At 34.2% G+C, this 16,702-nt stretch overlaps 1 protein-coding gene and 1 non-coding gene across 11 annotated transcripts in view; one reads left to right on the forward strand and one right to left on the reverse strand.

The window, feature by feature from the left end:
• Nucleotides 1–16,702, reverse strand: part of LOC124533685 (rho guanine nucleotide exchange factor 15) — a 113,801-nt gene that overhangs the window by 9,599 nt on the left and 87,500 nt on the right. For 7 of the 10 annotated variants that reach the window (XM_047109120.1, XM_047109118.1, XM_047109122.1 and 4 more), the window contains 5 exons: nt 11,310–11,449; nt 9,265–9,412; nt 7,075–7,654; nt 5,026–5,192; nt 677–794 (listed from right to left, as the gene is read on the reverse strand). In XM_047109120.1, the coding sequence (XP_046965076.1) occupies nt 677–794; nt 5,026–5,192; nt 7,075–7,654; nt 9,265–9,412; nt 11,310–11,449 (1,153 nt within the window). The remainder of the gene's footprint in view (nt 1–676; nt 795–5,025; nt 5,193–7,074; nt 7,655–9,264; nt 9,413–11,309; nt 11,450–16,702) is intronic. The other 3 variants (XM_047109125.1, XM_047109123.1, XM_047109124.1) reach the window with 3 other exon arrangements.
• Nucleotides 9,095–9,166, forward strand: Trnae-cuc. The gene has a single exon. It is a non-coding gene; the product is annotated as a tRNA-Glu (tRNA).

The following is a 16,702-nucleotide window of genomic DNA, read 5'->3' on the forward strand; positions in this document are numbered from 1 at the left end:
TATATAAATTTTGTATAAAATATTATTAAAATTCAAGTTAACTGTAAGTCATGTGAATATTTTTTGTTTTTATTAATGTGAGAAAAACAACACTGGATGGAATATATAACTGTATTTTATGTTTCTTGGACCCTACGAGTATATTTTGAATTTGATTCGCAGAATTCCAAGTATTCCACAATGGTACTAGATAGTGCACTGAACTGTCTTTATAGCTTTAATAGACATAATATTTATTTTATTACATTATAATTTTATAGGTGTTTATTTTATAAGTATTTCTTTTTTAATTAAGGTGGTTATTATAATATAAGAATAAGAATACTTTTTTTTTAATTTTTTTATATGTTATAGATTGGCGGACGAGCATATGAGCCACCTGATGGTAAGTGGTCACCATCACCCATAGACAATGACTCTGTAAGAAATATTAACTATTCCTTACATCGTCAATGTGCCACCAACCTTGGGAACTAAGATGTTATGTCCCATGTGCCTGTAGTTTAAATTAATAAATATGTTTGATAAAAAAGAACGCGTGGGAATTTATTATTTAGTATACAAGACAGTTATATTAGGGTTGCACTTAAATTTGAGTATCATTCTATAAAACGTTTAACTTGGAATAAAGTGTAATCACGAGAGAACGTTATCATTATCATTGGGTTTGACTTACCAGGACGACGTAGATGTGTGCGGGGGAGCCGCGTCCGCGCCGCACTCCGCGTACCACGAGGTCCGCGTGCGCGGCCCCTTCTCCTTGCGCGAGAGCGTCGGGAGGAGCCGCTTCAGCTCTGTTGTTTTCATAACATTCGTTTGAGATTCACAGTGGTGACCGTCGTGTACAATGAGAGCCATTCATTTGCGTTGAGTCTTTATTATTCTTTACACTGAGCTCTTTATTTATTTTAATTATTTATAACACGTACAAATTAAAAATATCTTTAAATATAGGTACTTCAGAAACAATTTTAAATGATTCAAGAAATAAACTTTACCACTTTAGTTAACTCCATTATAGTAAATTGAGCGACACTGTAATTGCACAAAATGTTTTATTTACAACTTGACAAGTAAAACGCAACGACCTGAATTTAGGGCACTCAGTGTACACAAAACGAACAAGAGATCATTATTAGACGTGGGTGTAACATTGGATCGATGTGCATAAATTATTCTACACTTCCATGCACTGCACAGATTACGTCCAGTGTAACTGCATGCATACATTTAAATGTTAGTATCTATGATATGCTGCGATACGTCATGCAGTGACATAATTCAACGAAATTAGAAGATTAAACGATTAAACATTGTAACTCACGACCCATTTAGAAGCAAAACATAAATCAACACATACACTAAGTGCGCAGATTTTTTTCAATTATAACGATTAATTGTTTATTAAACATTGAAACGTCTATCGCGTGCAGATTATAAAGAGTGACTAACTATAATAGGTTATTAAAGAATCCAACGTCTCTCTGCCCACACGTTTATCTGTAGGTCGCAAAATGATGCACTCTAAGGCCGCTCGAGTAATTAAACCGTGAGGAAAATCATTATATATAACAATAAAAATGCTCAAGTCGCCTTGACAAGGATATAACAAGCCAGCATCACGAATACAATTCTATTATTCAAATCTTAGACGATTTAAAAGTGTATCTGACCTTTTATTAAGAGTTTACGTTTTTTTAGTATAATCTTAATACCTATTTATAACGCTTCTTGAGGCATTCTTATATATTTCACTGTCAAACATTTTGAACTTTAAATCGCTATAATTAAAAAGTTTTAAACGACATAGAAAAATGAAAAATATTATTATTATTACATGGGTAATAAAAGTTTTAAGTCAAAGATAAGAGTAAAAGAAAAGAAAAAATACTATTTTGTAGATGCTCAATACCAAAACCCATAAAATGATATAAAAAATAAGATGTATTGTTTAAAAGAAGAACAAAGACAGTGCAAACATATATATGACATTCACGAAGCTTTACGGTTTGTGCCTCAACCATCCTCTGACCGCTGAAAATAACTAATATTAAAAAAAAAATCTTTCATTCATAGCAATCATCTTACAAAACTACCCGATTTTTTTTTTAATAATTATTTTTGTTATGATATTACTTCAGTTATAAATAATAGTACAGCAAAATTTTATTAATTCGTTACTACTAGAAGTGGACTGGACACTTATAGCGCACTTCAAAATAAATGATAAATATTAGTTATTTGCAGAGGAACAGAGGTTCTGACCTCTGTTTAGCGCTGTCTTCGTTATCAAGTAACCCTTTAGGAACGATTTAATTTATAAATTACGATGAGACGTCAACTGAAATCTGTACTTAACGGGACAAAGAGCTAATGTACAAAAAAAGGTTTCAATATTACAAGGAACTTCTCAGTAATCAGTTTCAGGTTATCATAATGTTTAAATTCCATTTTAGAGTACTTTAACCCCAGTTTTACATTATAATAAACACTAAAACGTACGTCTTTAAACAAAATATTAAACAGAAAATGGTCGTGCCAGTTAATAACTTTACGCTTTTTAATTTAAGTGAAACTTTGCGTCGAAAATTTGTCATTAAAATGTACTTACGTTGCACACAAATTAGATCTTGAAATTTTTGTCATAACGCCGATTTCACTTAGAAAAATATCTACTTAATTAAAAATTTTCATCACTTCACGCGTATTAACTAATATAATAACTAAAAATTTACTGATTTTTACAATGAATTACTAGTGATTTTAATGAGCCGTTTTTCAAACAACCGTTTTTCAAATTCAAATCGAGAAAGAAAACAAATAATGATTTTTTTAAATAAAAATGAATTTTCTAGTTTTGTAATTTAAATTTACACTCGTCCTGAATCCTTAACGGAAATATACCTAATGTAGTGTACATGTGACATTCCAATACAATTATATTTGTCGGTTAAAAGGCAGATGCGACCACGGTAACCACTATGATAATTAAAACAGCTATTTAACGGTCATCAACATTTATATCTTTAATCATTTAATGCGAATTATTATTAGTAGCTATTCCGGTTCCATTCATTTTGCCGAGGAATGCTCGAGTTGTAGAAGTAAGTTTGATTTAAGAAATAAATGTTTGGAAAACACTAAGTTTCCCCATCCAAACCCCTGTTGTCAGTTTTTTATAGAGTGGGAAAACTTACATTTGCTTCACAATAACAAATTTCCGAGACAAGGAGGAAAGGTAAACAAATCACATCGCGTTTCTTACTTTGCTACTTGTAAATATACTTTTTATAGGGAGCACGGTATTCAGTTTTATTCCACGATTCCACAGTTGTTTTAATTTTGCATATTGCTCAAAACTACAAGAGATTACGACATTATCACTGTCTGTCCCTACGTATGGTTAGATCTTTAAAATTACGCAACGGATTTTGGAACCAGAAGTTATTTTTAAATTTCATTCGACACTAACACGACCATAAGGGTATTGTTATTTGAATGTTGAAAGTATAATTGCGATGGTTAGGACAAACTATTTTTCTTTTTATTCAAAATATATCTACGTCTCTTTCTATCTTTCCAAGCAGTGGCGGATTTACCAATAGGCTAAGTAGGCTGGAGCCTAGGGCGGCAAATTTAGCCCAAATTTGTTATTATCTTACAGAAATTACAAAAAAAATATAATACACATTACGTCCGTAATCCGTATACTCGTCACTATATAGCGGGTTGGAAAAATAATAGGATCTGACAGAAATATCACTGCAAAAATAAGGAGGGGCGGCAAAAATTTAATAGCCAACTAGCCTACTAACGGCAGATTTGTAAATCCGCTACTGTTTCCAAGTTTTATATCACTATATAAATAAAATAAAGTCACTTATTTCTGTCTGTCCCTATGTATGCTTAGATCGTTAAAATTACTCAATGGACTTGGCGGTTTTTTTAAAGGAATACATTGATTCAAACAAAAGTTTATACGCATAATACATGCACAATGTAGTAGAGAAAAAATATAGATATAGAGGTTTTTGCAGTGTGCGAACTCAGGGCGGCTAGTTTAAAATAAATCTTTCTCAAACAATTTAGCAATTAGTTCCTGGACTGTTATTAAATCACTTTTAACGGTTTGAGTCTACAATTTTCAAGCTAATTTAAAACATTAAAGTGCAACGCAAATATTTAATAATAATTTAATTTTAAGATTATTAAACATTTACGTTCGACTCGCCATTTCTGTAATGAATGCCTGTCAAAAATATAACCTTTTTTAATTGGTGCAAGATTGATTGCAACCAAATATAGCTAATTTTAAGTTATTTGTCTAGGGAGTTGCAATTGTGCACATTATTTTTTTAAGCCAATGAAATCAACTTTTTGTTTTCCTACCAATTATAGAAGTAGACAAATAGTAAATCTGAAATTTGATGCGACATCATTGGTCAAAATCTAGAGTAATCTATGAATTAAATAATATAAGGAGGTTGAAAGTTCGCGCAGGTGTTTTAAAAATTTGGATACAAATTTGAATGATATATATGGAAATATTTTGTATTATAAATGAAGATATATTTATCAAGGACTACCAAGTGTAAATATATAACGTGAACTGAGCTCAATCTGTCCTAACCCCATATTTATTTTCGTCTATGTATCTTTCTACGCTGTAATATTATATGTTTGTACGATGTACATATAAGTCTAAATGATCTTATTTTAGTTTAACAAGATACCGATTTTTTTAAAAGAATGTATCGATGTACACAGAATAGGAAAGGGAAATATTTATTCTTGGACGGTAGAAAGTTGGCAATACTAATTTATAGTCATTATAATATAGTAAGGAATACTAGGTAAGGATAAAATACAGTTCTACCTATGTGACTAAATATTTTGGAGTCTAAGCTCGAATTAATAGGGCGATTCTGCAAAGACATCAATATCTGTATTGAATACAACTAGATCTGGCGGACCCTACGTAACGCAGTTCCAGTCGACGCCTCAAGGAAAGCAAGCGGTCCCGACCTTCGTTGACAGCGCTAAGGTCAGTGTGCGGGGCGTGCGCGGGGGGCGGCGGCGGCGGCAGCGCGGGGCGCTCCAGTGCCAGGCACGGGGACGACTCGGACCACGCGCGCAGCGTACCGTCGCGCCGCCGGTCGCCCGGCGACAGCGGCTCCGCGCCCGTCTCGCTGCTGAAACGACCTCGGCGTCAGACACTACACACATTCCCTCTCTCTCTAATCTAAATAAACTCTATACAGCGGACCTGTTGCAAGTCTATTTGGGCAGTATCAACCTCTCTTCAGATAATCGTTTGCCAAAAATGAAATTGTTGTGTTTCGGTTTGAAAGGTAAGATATCCTGGTGTACATAGGCACAAGGGACATTATATGTTAGTACCCACTTCTTTGACGCATTTGGGATTTATGCACCAATATCTATGGGCGATGGTGACCACTCCTGATGACCACTCATAATCAGATAACCCATTTTTCCGTCTGCCTACCTATACCATTATACATACATACATACATTTGTATATTCAGTTGTTATGTAGAAAAACAACCGAGAATTACCTCCAATAATTACCAACGATGTCCTAACATCAGACAATTAAAATTTATTAAATCAATATTTAATAAATTGGAATTGTCCGATGTAAGGATATTTTCATAACGCAATTTGTCATTTTAGTCGGCCACATTTACCTAGGTGTATTTAATTTATTATGACAGGTCAGTGGTGAGATGAGATTCCGTATTTATGCACCCTCATAAACTTGGTCTTGTTTCTGTAATCATGTAACCAAACGTTTAACCAGAATTTTATGTGAAATCGAGACGGGTAGCTAGTTAAGTATATTTTTATTATATGTATTAACATGCTCATAATATGGTCTGTCCATTTTAAGTTAATAGATTAGCTTATCTAATTACATCTTGAGCAATTTGGGTTTACGTCAGCATTTCAATATAGTTTTAACTGGTATTAGGTTCATTCCTATAGTTTCCCTATTTATTTATGACTGACAGAATGTTCACAGTGTATGTTTAACTATTTAATGTAGGTATAATATAATTTGTTTTATGGTTAAGCAGTATGAAGTTAACTAAAGTAATATGGTCCTAAATACTGGATATAAATGTCAATCAAACGAAAAGTTAATTTTATAGCAATATTATAATTTAGTAGAGCCTTATATAAAATTAATCGAATTGAAGGCAATATCGACGAAACTGATCATAATATTTGCGCAACGAAATTCCCCGTCCTCTCGGACGCCTTGCGACACGCCTCGGGGAAATAGCCGAAGTCATGAATATTGCAAATAAATTACAAACCTGTATTCTTCCAAAATGCCAAATATAACTTTAAGGTAAAATTTATTTTCCGAAAATATTCGTATCTTTTTACGTAATTAAATTGATTAAAATTATACTAATTCTTATTGGATATTGACTACAATATTATTCTGTTATAAATTTGTACAAAGTAGGCCTCAGTGTACTTCTAAAAGATTATTAAAAAAACGATTGCATTAATTATTTAAACAATTTGATATCCATAAGAATTCTATCACATTATTAACTTCAAAGAAACATTTATTTGATCATATTTGTATCTATGCAAACGTGTGACTCATATCTATGTGTATATTTTTTATAATTTGAATTTACGCTATTTTAATATACCTGCATATTTTATATACACTGCCTTCATTATTATATAGATCCAATCGCTGTTAGATATATTGACCATTGTTTACATCACCAATGCGCATTAATCTTCGGAGCTAAGACATTATGTTGTTACACTGGTTCACTCACTCTTCAAACCCCTACACAACAATATTCACTGTTAGGTACTGTTTGGCGATTCAATATATGATGGGCCCACCCATGATATATGATATCATACGAGTCAGAACCGGACAAGAAACTAATACAAGTATTTCTTGACGCTACGAAGAAGATCTTACCATTATAAAAGTTCTTGTAGATTAAAAAAATCTTGAAAATAGTGGGCACTAATATTAAGATTAACTTATTTACAGGAAAATAATGAATAAATTACCAATTGCTGAATCCAGAGTCGCCGTCCATGGAATCGGTCAAGTAAAACGTCGAGTTGGTGATCTTCAAGGCGCTGGGAACGTCCGAGTTGATGTCCACGGCCATGGAAGTGGCTCGTCTGAACCGGGACTTGAAGGAGAAATACGCTTTCCGGGACAGCGTCCCGCTGCTTTTCGTATCACTCGTAGGCGTCGTCGGCTTTTCTGGAGGCGGCTTATCTGGTAAGGGGGGTGGCACTTCCCCATGACTATTCCTTTTCTCAGCGGGCTTATTAGTAGTAATCTTTTCCCCTGTTACAGATTTATTTGTTCCCTTGTCGGCTCCAGTCTTGTTGATGCCCTTCTCCCCTATCACAGTCTTTAATTCCTCCTTGAACGTGCCGGTAATCTTCGCCAAGGGATTATCGGCTTTATTCAAAACATTTCTGGTGTCATTAAAGTTTATATTGCTATATATGTGCTGGATCTCTGGTTTCTCATAATTTGCGTATATTGGCGACTTTGTTTTTGTTTGGGTTTTCGGTACGTCGTATGTCCCGTTCTGATTGTTTGATTTTGTGAATGTTTTACCGTCCATTGCCACTGTAAAGATAATATAATATAAAATTATTACATTTATAAAACAGTATAGTTATTGTAAATTAGGAATTATAAATATTAGGTTGGGGAAAAAGTCTTTTCGCATATAGTATGTATGAACTTGTAATAAAATCTCTTTGGCTATACCATTTGTATCTGGCTGGTTTTGGTATAATTAAAAAGTTTTAATTTTAAAGAAGGCATTTCCAAATTCAAATTAGGAATTTGTGAGATTTTCATTTGTTTTTGTTGTTGTTAAAATGAGTGAATCTAAAGAAGAAATTCGATACATTTTAAAATTTTACTATAAAAAAGGTAAAAATGCAACTCAAGCCGCGAAAAAAATTTGTGATGTTTATGGACCTAATGCAGTATCTGTGAGAGTAGCGCAAGTTTGGTTTAAGCGTTTTCAAGCCGGAAATTTTGATATCAAAGATGCATCTCGCTCTGGTCGCCCCGTTACGGACAAAATTGATGCCATTTTTGAAAAAGTGGACAAAAATCGGCATATTAGTAGTTACGATGTAGCTGAAGAACTGGCAATTGACCACAAAACGGTTTTGACTCATTTGAATAAAGCTGGGTACACAAAAAAGCTCGATATATGGGTGCCTCATAAATTCACTGAAAGAAACCTAATGAACCGTGTACTCATTTGTGATTCTTTATTACGACGTAATGAAACCGAACCATTTTTGAAGAAGCTGATAACTGGTGATGAAAAGTGGATCACATACGATAAGAACGTGCGAAAAAGATCGTGGTCAAAGGCCGGTCAAGCTTCACAGACTGTGGCAAAACCCTGATTAACTCGCAACAAGGTAATGGTGTGTGTATGGTGGGATTGGAAGGGCATCATTCATTATGAGCTGTTACCGCCCGGCAGAACTATCGATTCAGAACTGTATTGCGAACAATTGATGAGATTGAAGCAAGAAATTGAGAGAAAGCGGCCAGAATTGATCAACAGAAGGGGTGTGGTTTTTCACCATGACAACGCTAGACCTCACACATCTTTAGCCACTCAACAAAAATTACGAGAGTTTGGCTGGGAGGTATTAATGCATCCGCCGTATAGTCCTGACCTTACATCTTCAGATTTTCATCTGTTTCGGTCTCTGCAGAATTCCTTAGGCAGTGTCAGGTTAACATCACGAGAGGACTGCCAAAACCACTTGTCGCAGTTTTTCGATCAGAAGCCCCAAAATTTTTACAGCAATGGGATCATGTCACTACCAACAAGATGGCAAAAAGTTATGGAACAAAATGACACCTACATGCTTTAGTCAAATGTAAATAAACTATAAAAAACTCTTTTTGAATTTTTCATATAAAATACGAAGTAACTTTTTCCCCAACCTATTATAATAAAATAAATGATTATAATATCATGAAAATACAAGCGCTGTATACAATTCGATTATTTCAACATAATACACATCATCCGATATGGTCTAGTGGCTAGGATACCTGGCTCTCACCCAGGAGGCTCGGGTTCGATTCCCGGTATCGGAATATATTTTTATTTTTTAAATTATATATTTATTTATTAATCATCTATTTATTTTATTACCAATAATTTTTAAACTTAATGTTTTAATGAATATTTTTACCGGAGTATCGTTTTGTGAGATTTCGCTTGATCTGACGCATCTTGCGTTGCGCGGCACTCGCGATTTTTGTGAGAGTGTATGGTCCGCCTCCGGGCGGGGACGGTAATCTGGACGCAGGGAGCGCGGGGGGAACTTCAGGCTGTATAATCTGAAATAATTAAAAAAAATATGACATAAATTATTTATTATAACAAAAAAACATCAAAATGGTGCTTTTTAGGCATGAAAAATTTTAAACAATATGAAGAAAATATTACTGAAATATGCTTTTTGTGCCCTGTTTTCATACGAACTAATTCTCGGATCGAATCGGAGACAAAATAAAAGTGTTTTTTTATAAATATTTAGTGCAATAATCTCAGGAATTCGTTAGTTTAACAGCTATTCAGCTGAGTACAGCTAAAACTCTTAAAGTGGTTTTCATATATTGATAGATAGAAAAATAACTAAATAATCCCCTACTAACATAACATAACTAGTTATTTGTACCTGCGTTAATATTCCTGTAAATAGTCCATAACCCCAAGTTTTGGGCAATTCATGCGGAATATACCAAAAACTTGAACTCAGGACTAAATATATCAACTGTATTTTTTTCCAAATCCTACTCCTTTGAGGGATTAGCTCGGTTTTGTGTTCGATAAGACTGATTTTTCAAAAAACTTTGTTATAAAATTATAATGAAAAGTGCTTTTGTACAAGAAATTGCTTTAAAGAGTAGGTATATTTTCATTTTACCAGAGATAAACACAAAACCCTGTCATCTTTCCGCTGTCAAAAGCGGTAAGTATATGTTCAAAATGTTGTTTTTATTCGATTTCAAAAACTGCCCAACATGGTATCCTAACGGAATCTTAATGTTGTCTTAAATTTTCGCGATTATTACACATTTAAATAAAACTAATTATAACGGATGAATCGCGTATATTAATTATTTTTATTTTTAAACATCCCGACGTTTCAAGCACTTTGCACACACACCCAACCCACACACACCAACAAATACCTCAATGGTGACTCGCACCACCACCCTAGCCAGTTAGCTACCGTTGGCAAATCTTTGTTTCAGAGAGCCCACCATCTCTGCGATGCTGAACACCTAGAGGACGAGCTACGTCAGGTCAAGCTTGCACTCCACCAGAACAAGCTGCCCGTGCCTCGCCAGCATCGCAGAAGCCGTATCAAGCCACCCACAGTTGAGCGACAACCTGCATTTCTACCATATGTGAAGGGAGTTACAGACAGGATTGGCAACATCTTGAAGCGAGCTTCAATTAAAACCGTTTACAAGCCTCATAAGAAAGTGAGCCAGTTCTTGAGACCTATCAAGAGTAATATTCCTTTACAAACTGCAGGAGTATATAAACTCGAATGTGAGTGTAGTTTATCTTACATAGGCCAAACAAAGAGAAGTATAGGTACCAGGGTCAAGGAACATATAGGAGATGTCAAAAATAGGCGTTCTTCTAAGTCTGCAGTCTGTGAACATGCTCTGGATATACCTAACCATTTTATCCGATTTGATAAACCACAGATCCTCGCTAGAGAACACAGATTCATTCCTAGAATGATACGCGAGGCTATTGAAATTCAAAAACATCCGAACTTCAATAGAGAAGATGGTTGGAGACTTTCTAACACCTGGGATCCACTTATTAAAAATTTAAAATCCCAAATCCAACAGACTGCAAGACCTAGAGATACAGTTAGTGCCTTCTGCGTGCATCCGGAACGTTACTCAAGATATCAATTGAGAAATCGTTGGCGGTAGTTGTTAATAATATTTCCTTTGTTCTTCAAATAGACAAATGTCATCTTAGTCTACCCGTGACCACGAACACTGCAAAGTGCTCGAAACGTCGGGATGTTTAAAAATAAAAATAATTAATATACGCCATTCATCCGTTATAATTAGTTTTATTTAACGGAATCTTATTATGCCATGAAACACTATATAAAGCGAGCAAATATCGCAACAGCTGCAGCAAGGTACGCTGATTTTCATACATAAACTTTGAAATTTAGAATGATATGATATAATTCACCTTCTCATGTTCGTCAGAGTCGGTGTCGCTGTCGAAGGAATCGAAGTCGTCATCTGGTATGGGCGGCGCTGGTAGGGCCGGTAGCGGCGGCTGCGGCTCCAGCGACTCGTAGAGGTGCCCGGAGTCACTACTGTCACAGTCTGAAAAAAAATAACATAAGTACTTTAATAATGTTAATCGATACTTTGCATTGAGTTTCTAAATTAGTTTTAAAGTAGAGATGAAGTCAGTTTTAAATTAGTCGTAAAGCTTGTGTTGGGAGTGGATACGCAAAACGAAGAGATGGAACCTACCCGTTATCGATCTCATGTAACTCTCAATCTAAATGTTTTATTTCGTTTTAGTATTGATGTGCAATAAATAATAAATAAATAAACATAAATAGGTAGTCAAGGACTCCTTCATCAAACAATCCTACTAATCCTACGAGTCTAACTAATATTACAAATGCGAAAGTTTGTGATGATGGATGAATGTATGTTTGATACTCTTTTACGTAAAAACTACTGGACGGATTTTGTTGAAATTTTACAATAATCAGAATAATACATACAATTTATAATGATAGTGTCATTGTAATTTGGTCACATATTAAGTACCCGTCCAAACTCGGGACAAGTAGCTAGTAAGATATAAATAGTAGTATAAAGGACAAAAGAATTATAAATACAGGAACGAACCTAATATTATTCGCATGTGTAACATCTGCCACATAACCTTTGGCATTGAGCAATATTAACATTACAATTTCTCATTTTCCGAGTTTGGTAGCATCTGACGGCCGACTCTTACACAGCGCGCTCATTGCGTCAAAATCAAAGCGCGCGTTTCCCTTACATCCTGTTACCAACTTACTCATATTGTACGTTTCCTGAAATCACTTTCATTTTACAAAAAGCGAGACGGAAGATGATAATCATCAATATCCTTACTTTCAAAAAAAACTATTATGTGAAGTTTAGGTGAAGTTAGAAGGTTAGGTGAAGCAATAGGTTTATTTACGAAAGGACGCCCATAATTAAAGCTGCTAGTTTAATGTATATATATGTACATACATCTTTATCTATATCATATATATCTAGTAAAAAATCTTGACACAGTGCAGTCACCATTTAATGTTTTTTTTACGATATTCCAGTTATTTTAACAGTTATATCGCACATTACGTATGCTTTCTATAAATAGAACAAAAAACGTAATAAAACTAGAGTAAACATAACAAGTATAGCTTTCCAGGTCAAGATAATAAAACATCATAACCATGTCAAGAATAAGTGGTATTACTTTACAAATACGTTAAAGTACCGGCCACACGTGTGCGAACAGGTTAAGCAAAAGGGACGCAGAAAAAGTCCAATTAATCTTTAATACATTAAAATTATATCGCTTTAAAAAGTTGCGTTCAAAATGATTTTTTAATCAAACTAAGTATATATTTTTTAAGGCCTTAACGAGTCCTAATAAGACATTTATGGCCTATGTATGTTAGCTACATACATAGGCCATAAATGTACAGACTGTAAATGACTTTTTGAAAAACAGAAGAAAAGGTTCTTCTATTGAGGATAGGTAAAACTCCCTATTATTTGTTTTTCAATATCCGGAATCCAGGTAAGATTTACCTGATGAATCATTAGTGCCATAATGACATAGTTTCATAGTTTCTTGGTGGTAGGGCTAGGGCTTTGTGCAAGTCCGTCTGGGTAGGTACCATCCACTCATCAGTTATTCTACCGCCAAACAACAGTACGCAGTATTGTTGTGTTCCGGTTTGAAGGGTGAGTGAGCCAGTGTAACTACAGGCACAAGGGACATAACATCTTAGTTCCCAAGGTTGGTGGCGCATTGACGATGTAAGGAATAGTTTATATTTCTTACAGCGTCATTGTCTATGGGTGATGGTGACCACTTACCATCAGGTGGCCCATATGCTCGTCCGCCAACCTATAACATAAAAAAATAGTGCGTAATTTAGTAGCAAGTTTAAAGCAAGCAATGCCTTTAACGTAGAGGAAATAGGAAAAGCTGATTTAGGGCAGAAAGATTGGTGTTCGACTCTGTCGAGCTGCTCGTTTATGGATTGGTATACACTTAAACGCGTGATAGATTTTCATTTGATATATTGCTTGTCATCGACCACTTCGACGATAATTGCAGCGCTCGTGGGATAAATAAAATAATATAAATTAAGCGAATAGAAACTCAACGATGTCGGACTTAATCATAATCTTCGATTAAGATTAATGCGTTCCAACTACTTCGCTATTTAGTTTCTGCATTTAGAATGAAAGAAGTTAATGAGTTATAATGTTATATTTTTTAGGTAAATGTATTTTGACGACCTCCGTCAAGTGGGGTCTACGCCGGTTTTCATGGGTACGACACTCCGAGGTCCTGGGTTCGATTCCCGGCCGAGTCGATGTAAATTATCATTAGTTTTTTATGTTTGTCTTGGGCCTGGGAGTTTGTGGTACCATCGTTACTTCTGATTTTCCATAATACAAGTGCTTTAGCTACTTATAATAAAAATGAAACAACAAGCAATTTAGCGGACGTTTTAAATGTACATTTTTACTTTGTTAGCTTAACCAGTGATTTAACTTCAAAAGAAAATCACGGTAATATTCATTTGTATGTAAATGACATATGTTTAAGTGCGGATCGCAACAAAACGTAGCCATTGTTGATAGCCGGTGTTGCGAAAACGACGTGCTCACTCGAGTTGCTTCAGAGTGATTTATGTAAGCCGCGAATACTCGTACCTTGACATTTTATTGCAAGTTTTGAGATTGACTACATTTTTTAAGAACGTCCGACAAGTGTTCGATTCATCGTTTATATTTTCAACTGGATACAACCAATATGTTATCAAATGTAACTTAGTTTCAACGAACTAATAGGCTATTTGACAATGCGAAAAATAAATTGTGAAATATTGTAATCAGTGTATATTACGAGTTTAAAAATCGTTATTTACTAATGAAAGTTGAAAATAAAGCCTAATTTATTCAAAAATCATTGACACAAAATGCTCCTGATTGGCCGGGCTTATGATGAAGTTACTTTCTTGTAAACCTTGATTTTCTACTATGTACCACAGATTAAAATACAGGAATGTGACGTCACCGACCCCATTGCAGCGTCATATTGTCGCGCGTGCGCGTTTTTGCGCGCTATTTAAATATGGAATTTTTACTGTGATATTTTTCGAATAATTTGTACTAGAAATAAAAAACACAGCTTTTACTGGATTCCTTAACTTCTACGAAATAATTTAAAATGTATTTTAAAAACCAGTCAAATAGCCTATTGCGTTTTTAAATACACCGTATACAATCCGGTATGAGGGATTTAATTATATTTTGATAAAAGAGTGCAGTTCTAGACTTAAATATATATTAATATTATATACGTGAAAGTAATTCTGTTTGTCTGTCTGTCGCTCTTTCACATCCAAACCGCTGAACCGAATTTGATGAAATTTTGGTATGAAGCAAACTTAAACTCCAAAAAAAGACATGCTACTTTTTTGCCTGTACATGACAACCAACACATACATAAATTTAACAAAGCGTATGTTGTGTGTGTGTAAATAATTATTTAGGACGTTTTTATTTACTGAGGGTCCTTTGTATCCTGAGCCGTAATGAATAATTTATATGATAATAATTGTAATTAATGACAATGCTAAGATGTTTAACGCATACATACATCTCACTAGCCTCACTCAAACACAGATGCACTTTGTAATCATTGTTAATTCTAGTTATCTTTTCTTTAATTATATTAATTAAAAGTTTCTTTATTCTTTACTGATTATATAATATAATGTTATGGAAGAGTGGGTACCCTCTGACACGAGAATGTATTATGCTCACTAGAGAGACCCAACATTAAGTATGTTATGTATACTGTGGTTAAGCATAAACATTTTTGTTAATATCTCTTGTAATGTAAGTGTAACTACAGGCACAAGGGACATAGCATCTTAGTTCCCAAGATTGGTGGCGCATTGACGATGTAAGGATTAGTGTCAGGTGGCTCATATGCTCGTCCGCCAATCTATTCCATAAAAAAAATTCCACTAGTGACATTACTATACGGAACTATAACTATAAATTTTATACACTACTAGTTTTCACCTGCGGCTTTTCTCGCATTTCAAGGTTAAGGTTTCGTGGAAGTCCGTGGGGGTGACACCTACTCATCAGACATTCTACCAACAAACAGTAATACTTAACATTGTTGTGTTCCGATTTTAAGGGTCAGTGAGTCAGTGTTATTACAGATACAAGTGTCATAACATTTTAGTTGGCATGGTTGGACGGTTGCCAAGATTGGTTCCATTGGTGACGTATGGAATGTTTTTTACAGCGCCTATTGTAAGCCTATAAAGTATTTTAAATATAATATTTTATAAATAATCATTTAAGGTTATATAACTTCTCGCTGTTGAGTTATATTCAGTCACAGAATTATATGAATGTAATGAATACTTTGACTATATGAATGTAATGACATTTTTATAAATAAAAGTAGAAAAAGAATATTATTAAATTTGACATGGGAATTGTTAATCTGCCTTTAAATACGGAAAATAATGGATGATTGTAAAGAAAACTGTAAAAATTAATATAGTAAACCATATTAAATATTGTTAATTATTTGATGTTCCTGTTTATCTGAAGCTGGGTCTTCACTATGTATGGTGGTAATCACTTACCATCAGGTGGCCCATTTGACATAATATCAATTTAGCTTGGGATTTTTTATTTGTGAAAACCTCTTAAAAATTGCATTGCCTAGTTTAAATAATGTAAGCGTACAGACTGCTGGAAGCCACTTTATTTATACTATCAAGAGAACAAAGTATTTTATAAACTTATACGAACTTATTTTATATATTTAGCATCAAGCCTCCCACGGATTTTTAATATTAGTAAGGTTATTCGAACATCCGTGTTACGTGGACGATAAAATATTGAAAATCGCAAATTAATCGATAAATTAATGTATTGACTAAATTAAAAACCAGTTAAGAATAAATATGCGCATATATTACTGTGATTAATTAATCATTGATAACTTTGTGGTATTATGATGAATGTTTTTTCATCATTACTTTTGGTTAATATTTGATAGTTGAAAGAATGCATACCTATGTCGATTAGATGCACACAAGACATATGTACATGTATAAATATTGTAACGCAGTACAACAAGAACGATCAAGACCGCCGGCAGACATCTTGCTTGTACATACTGTAGCTTCTGGTTTAAGTTTTATGCTTATTGGTATATTCAGTTAGGCATAACAAAAATCTATCTCCACATTTACATGTATCGTTTTTCGGTCAATAAGAGGTTCTGTCCTTGATCAGACTTTACTTATA

Source organism: Vanessa cardui, chromosome 11 (genome assembly GCF_905220365.1).
Source record: "Vanessa cardui chromosome 11, ilVanCard2.1, whole genome shotgun sequence".
NCBI lineage: Eukaryota > Metazoa > Arthropoda > Insecta > Lepidoptera > Nymphalidae > Vanessa > Vanessa cardui.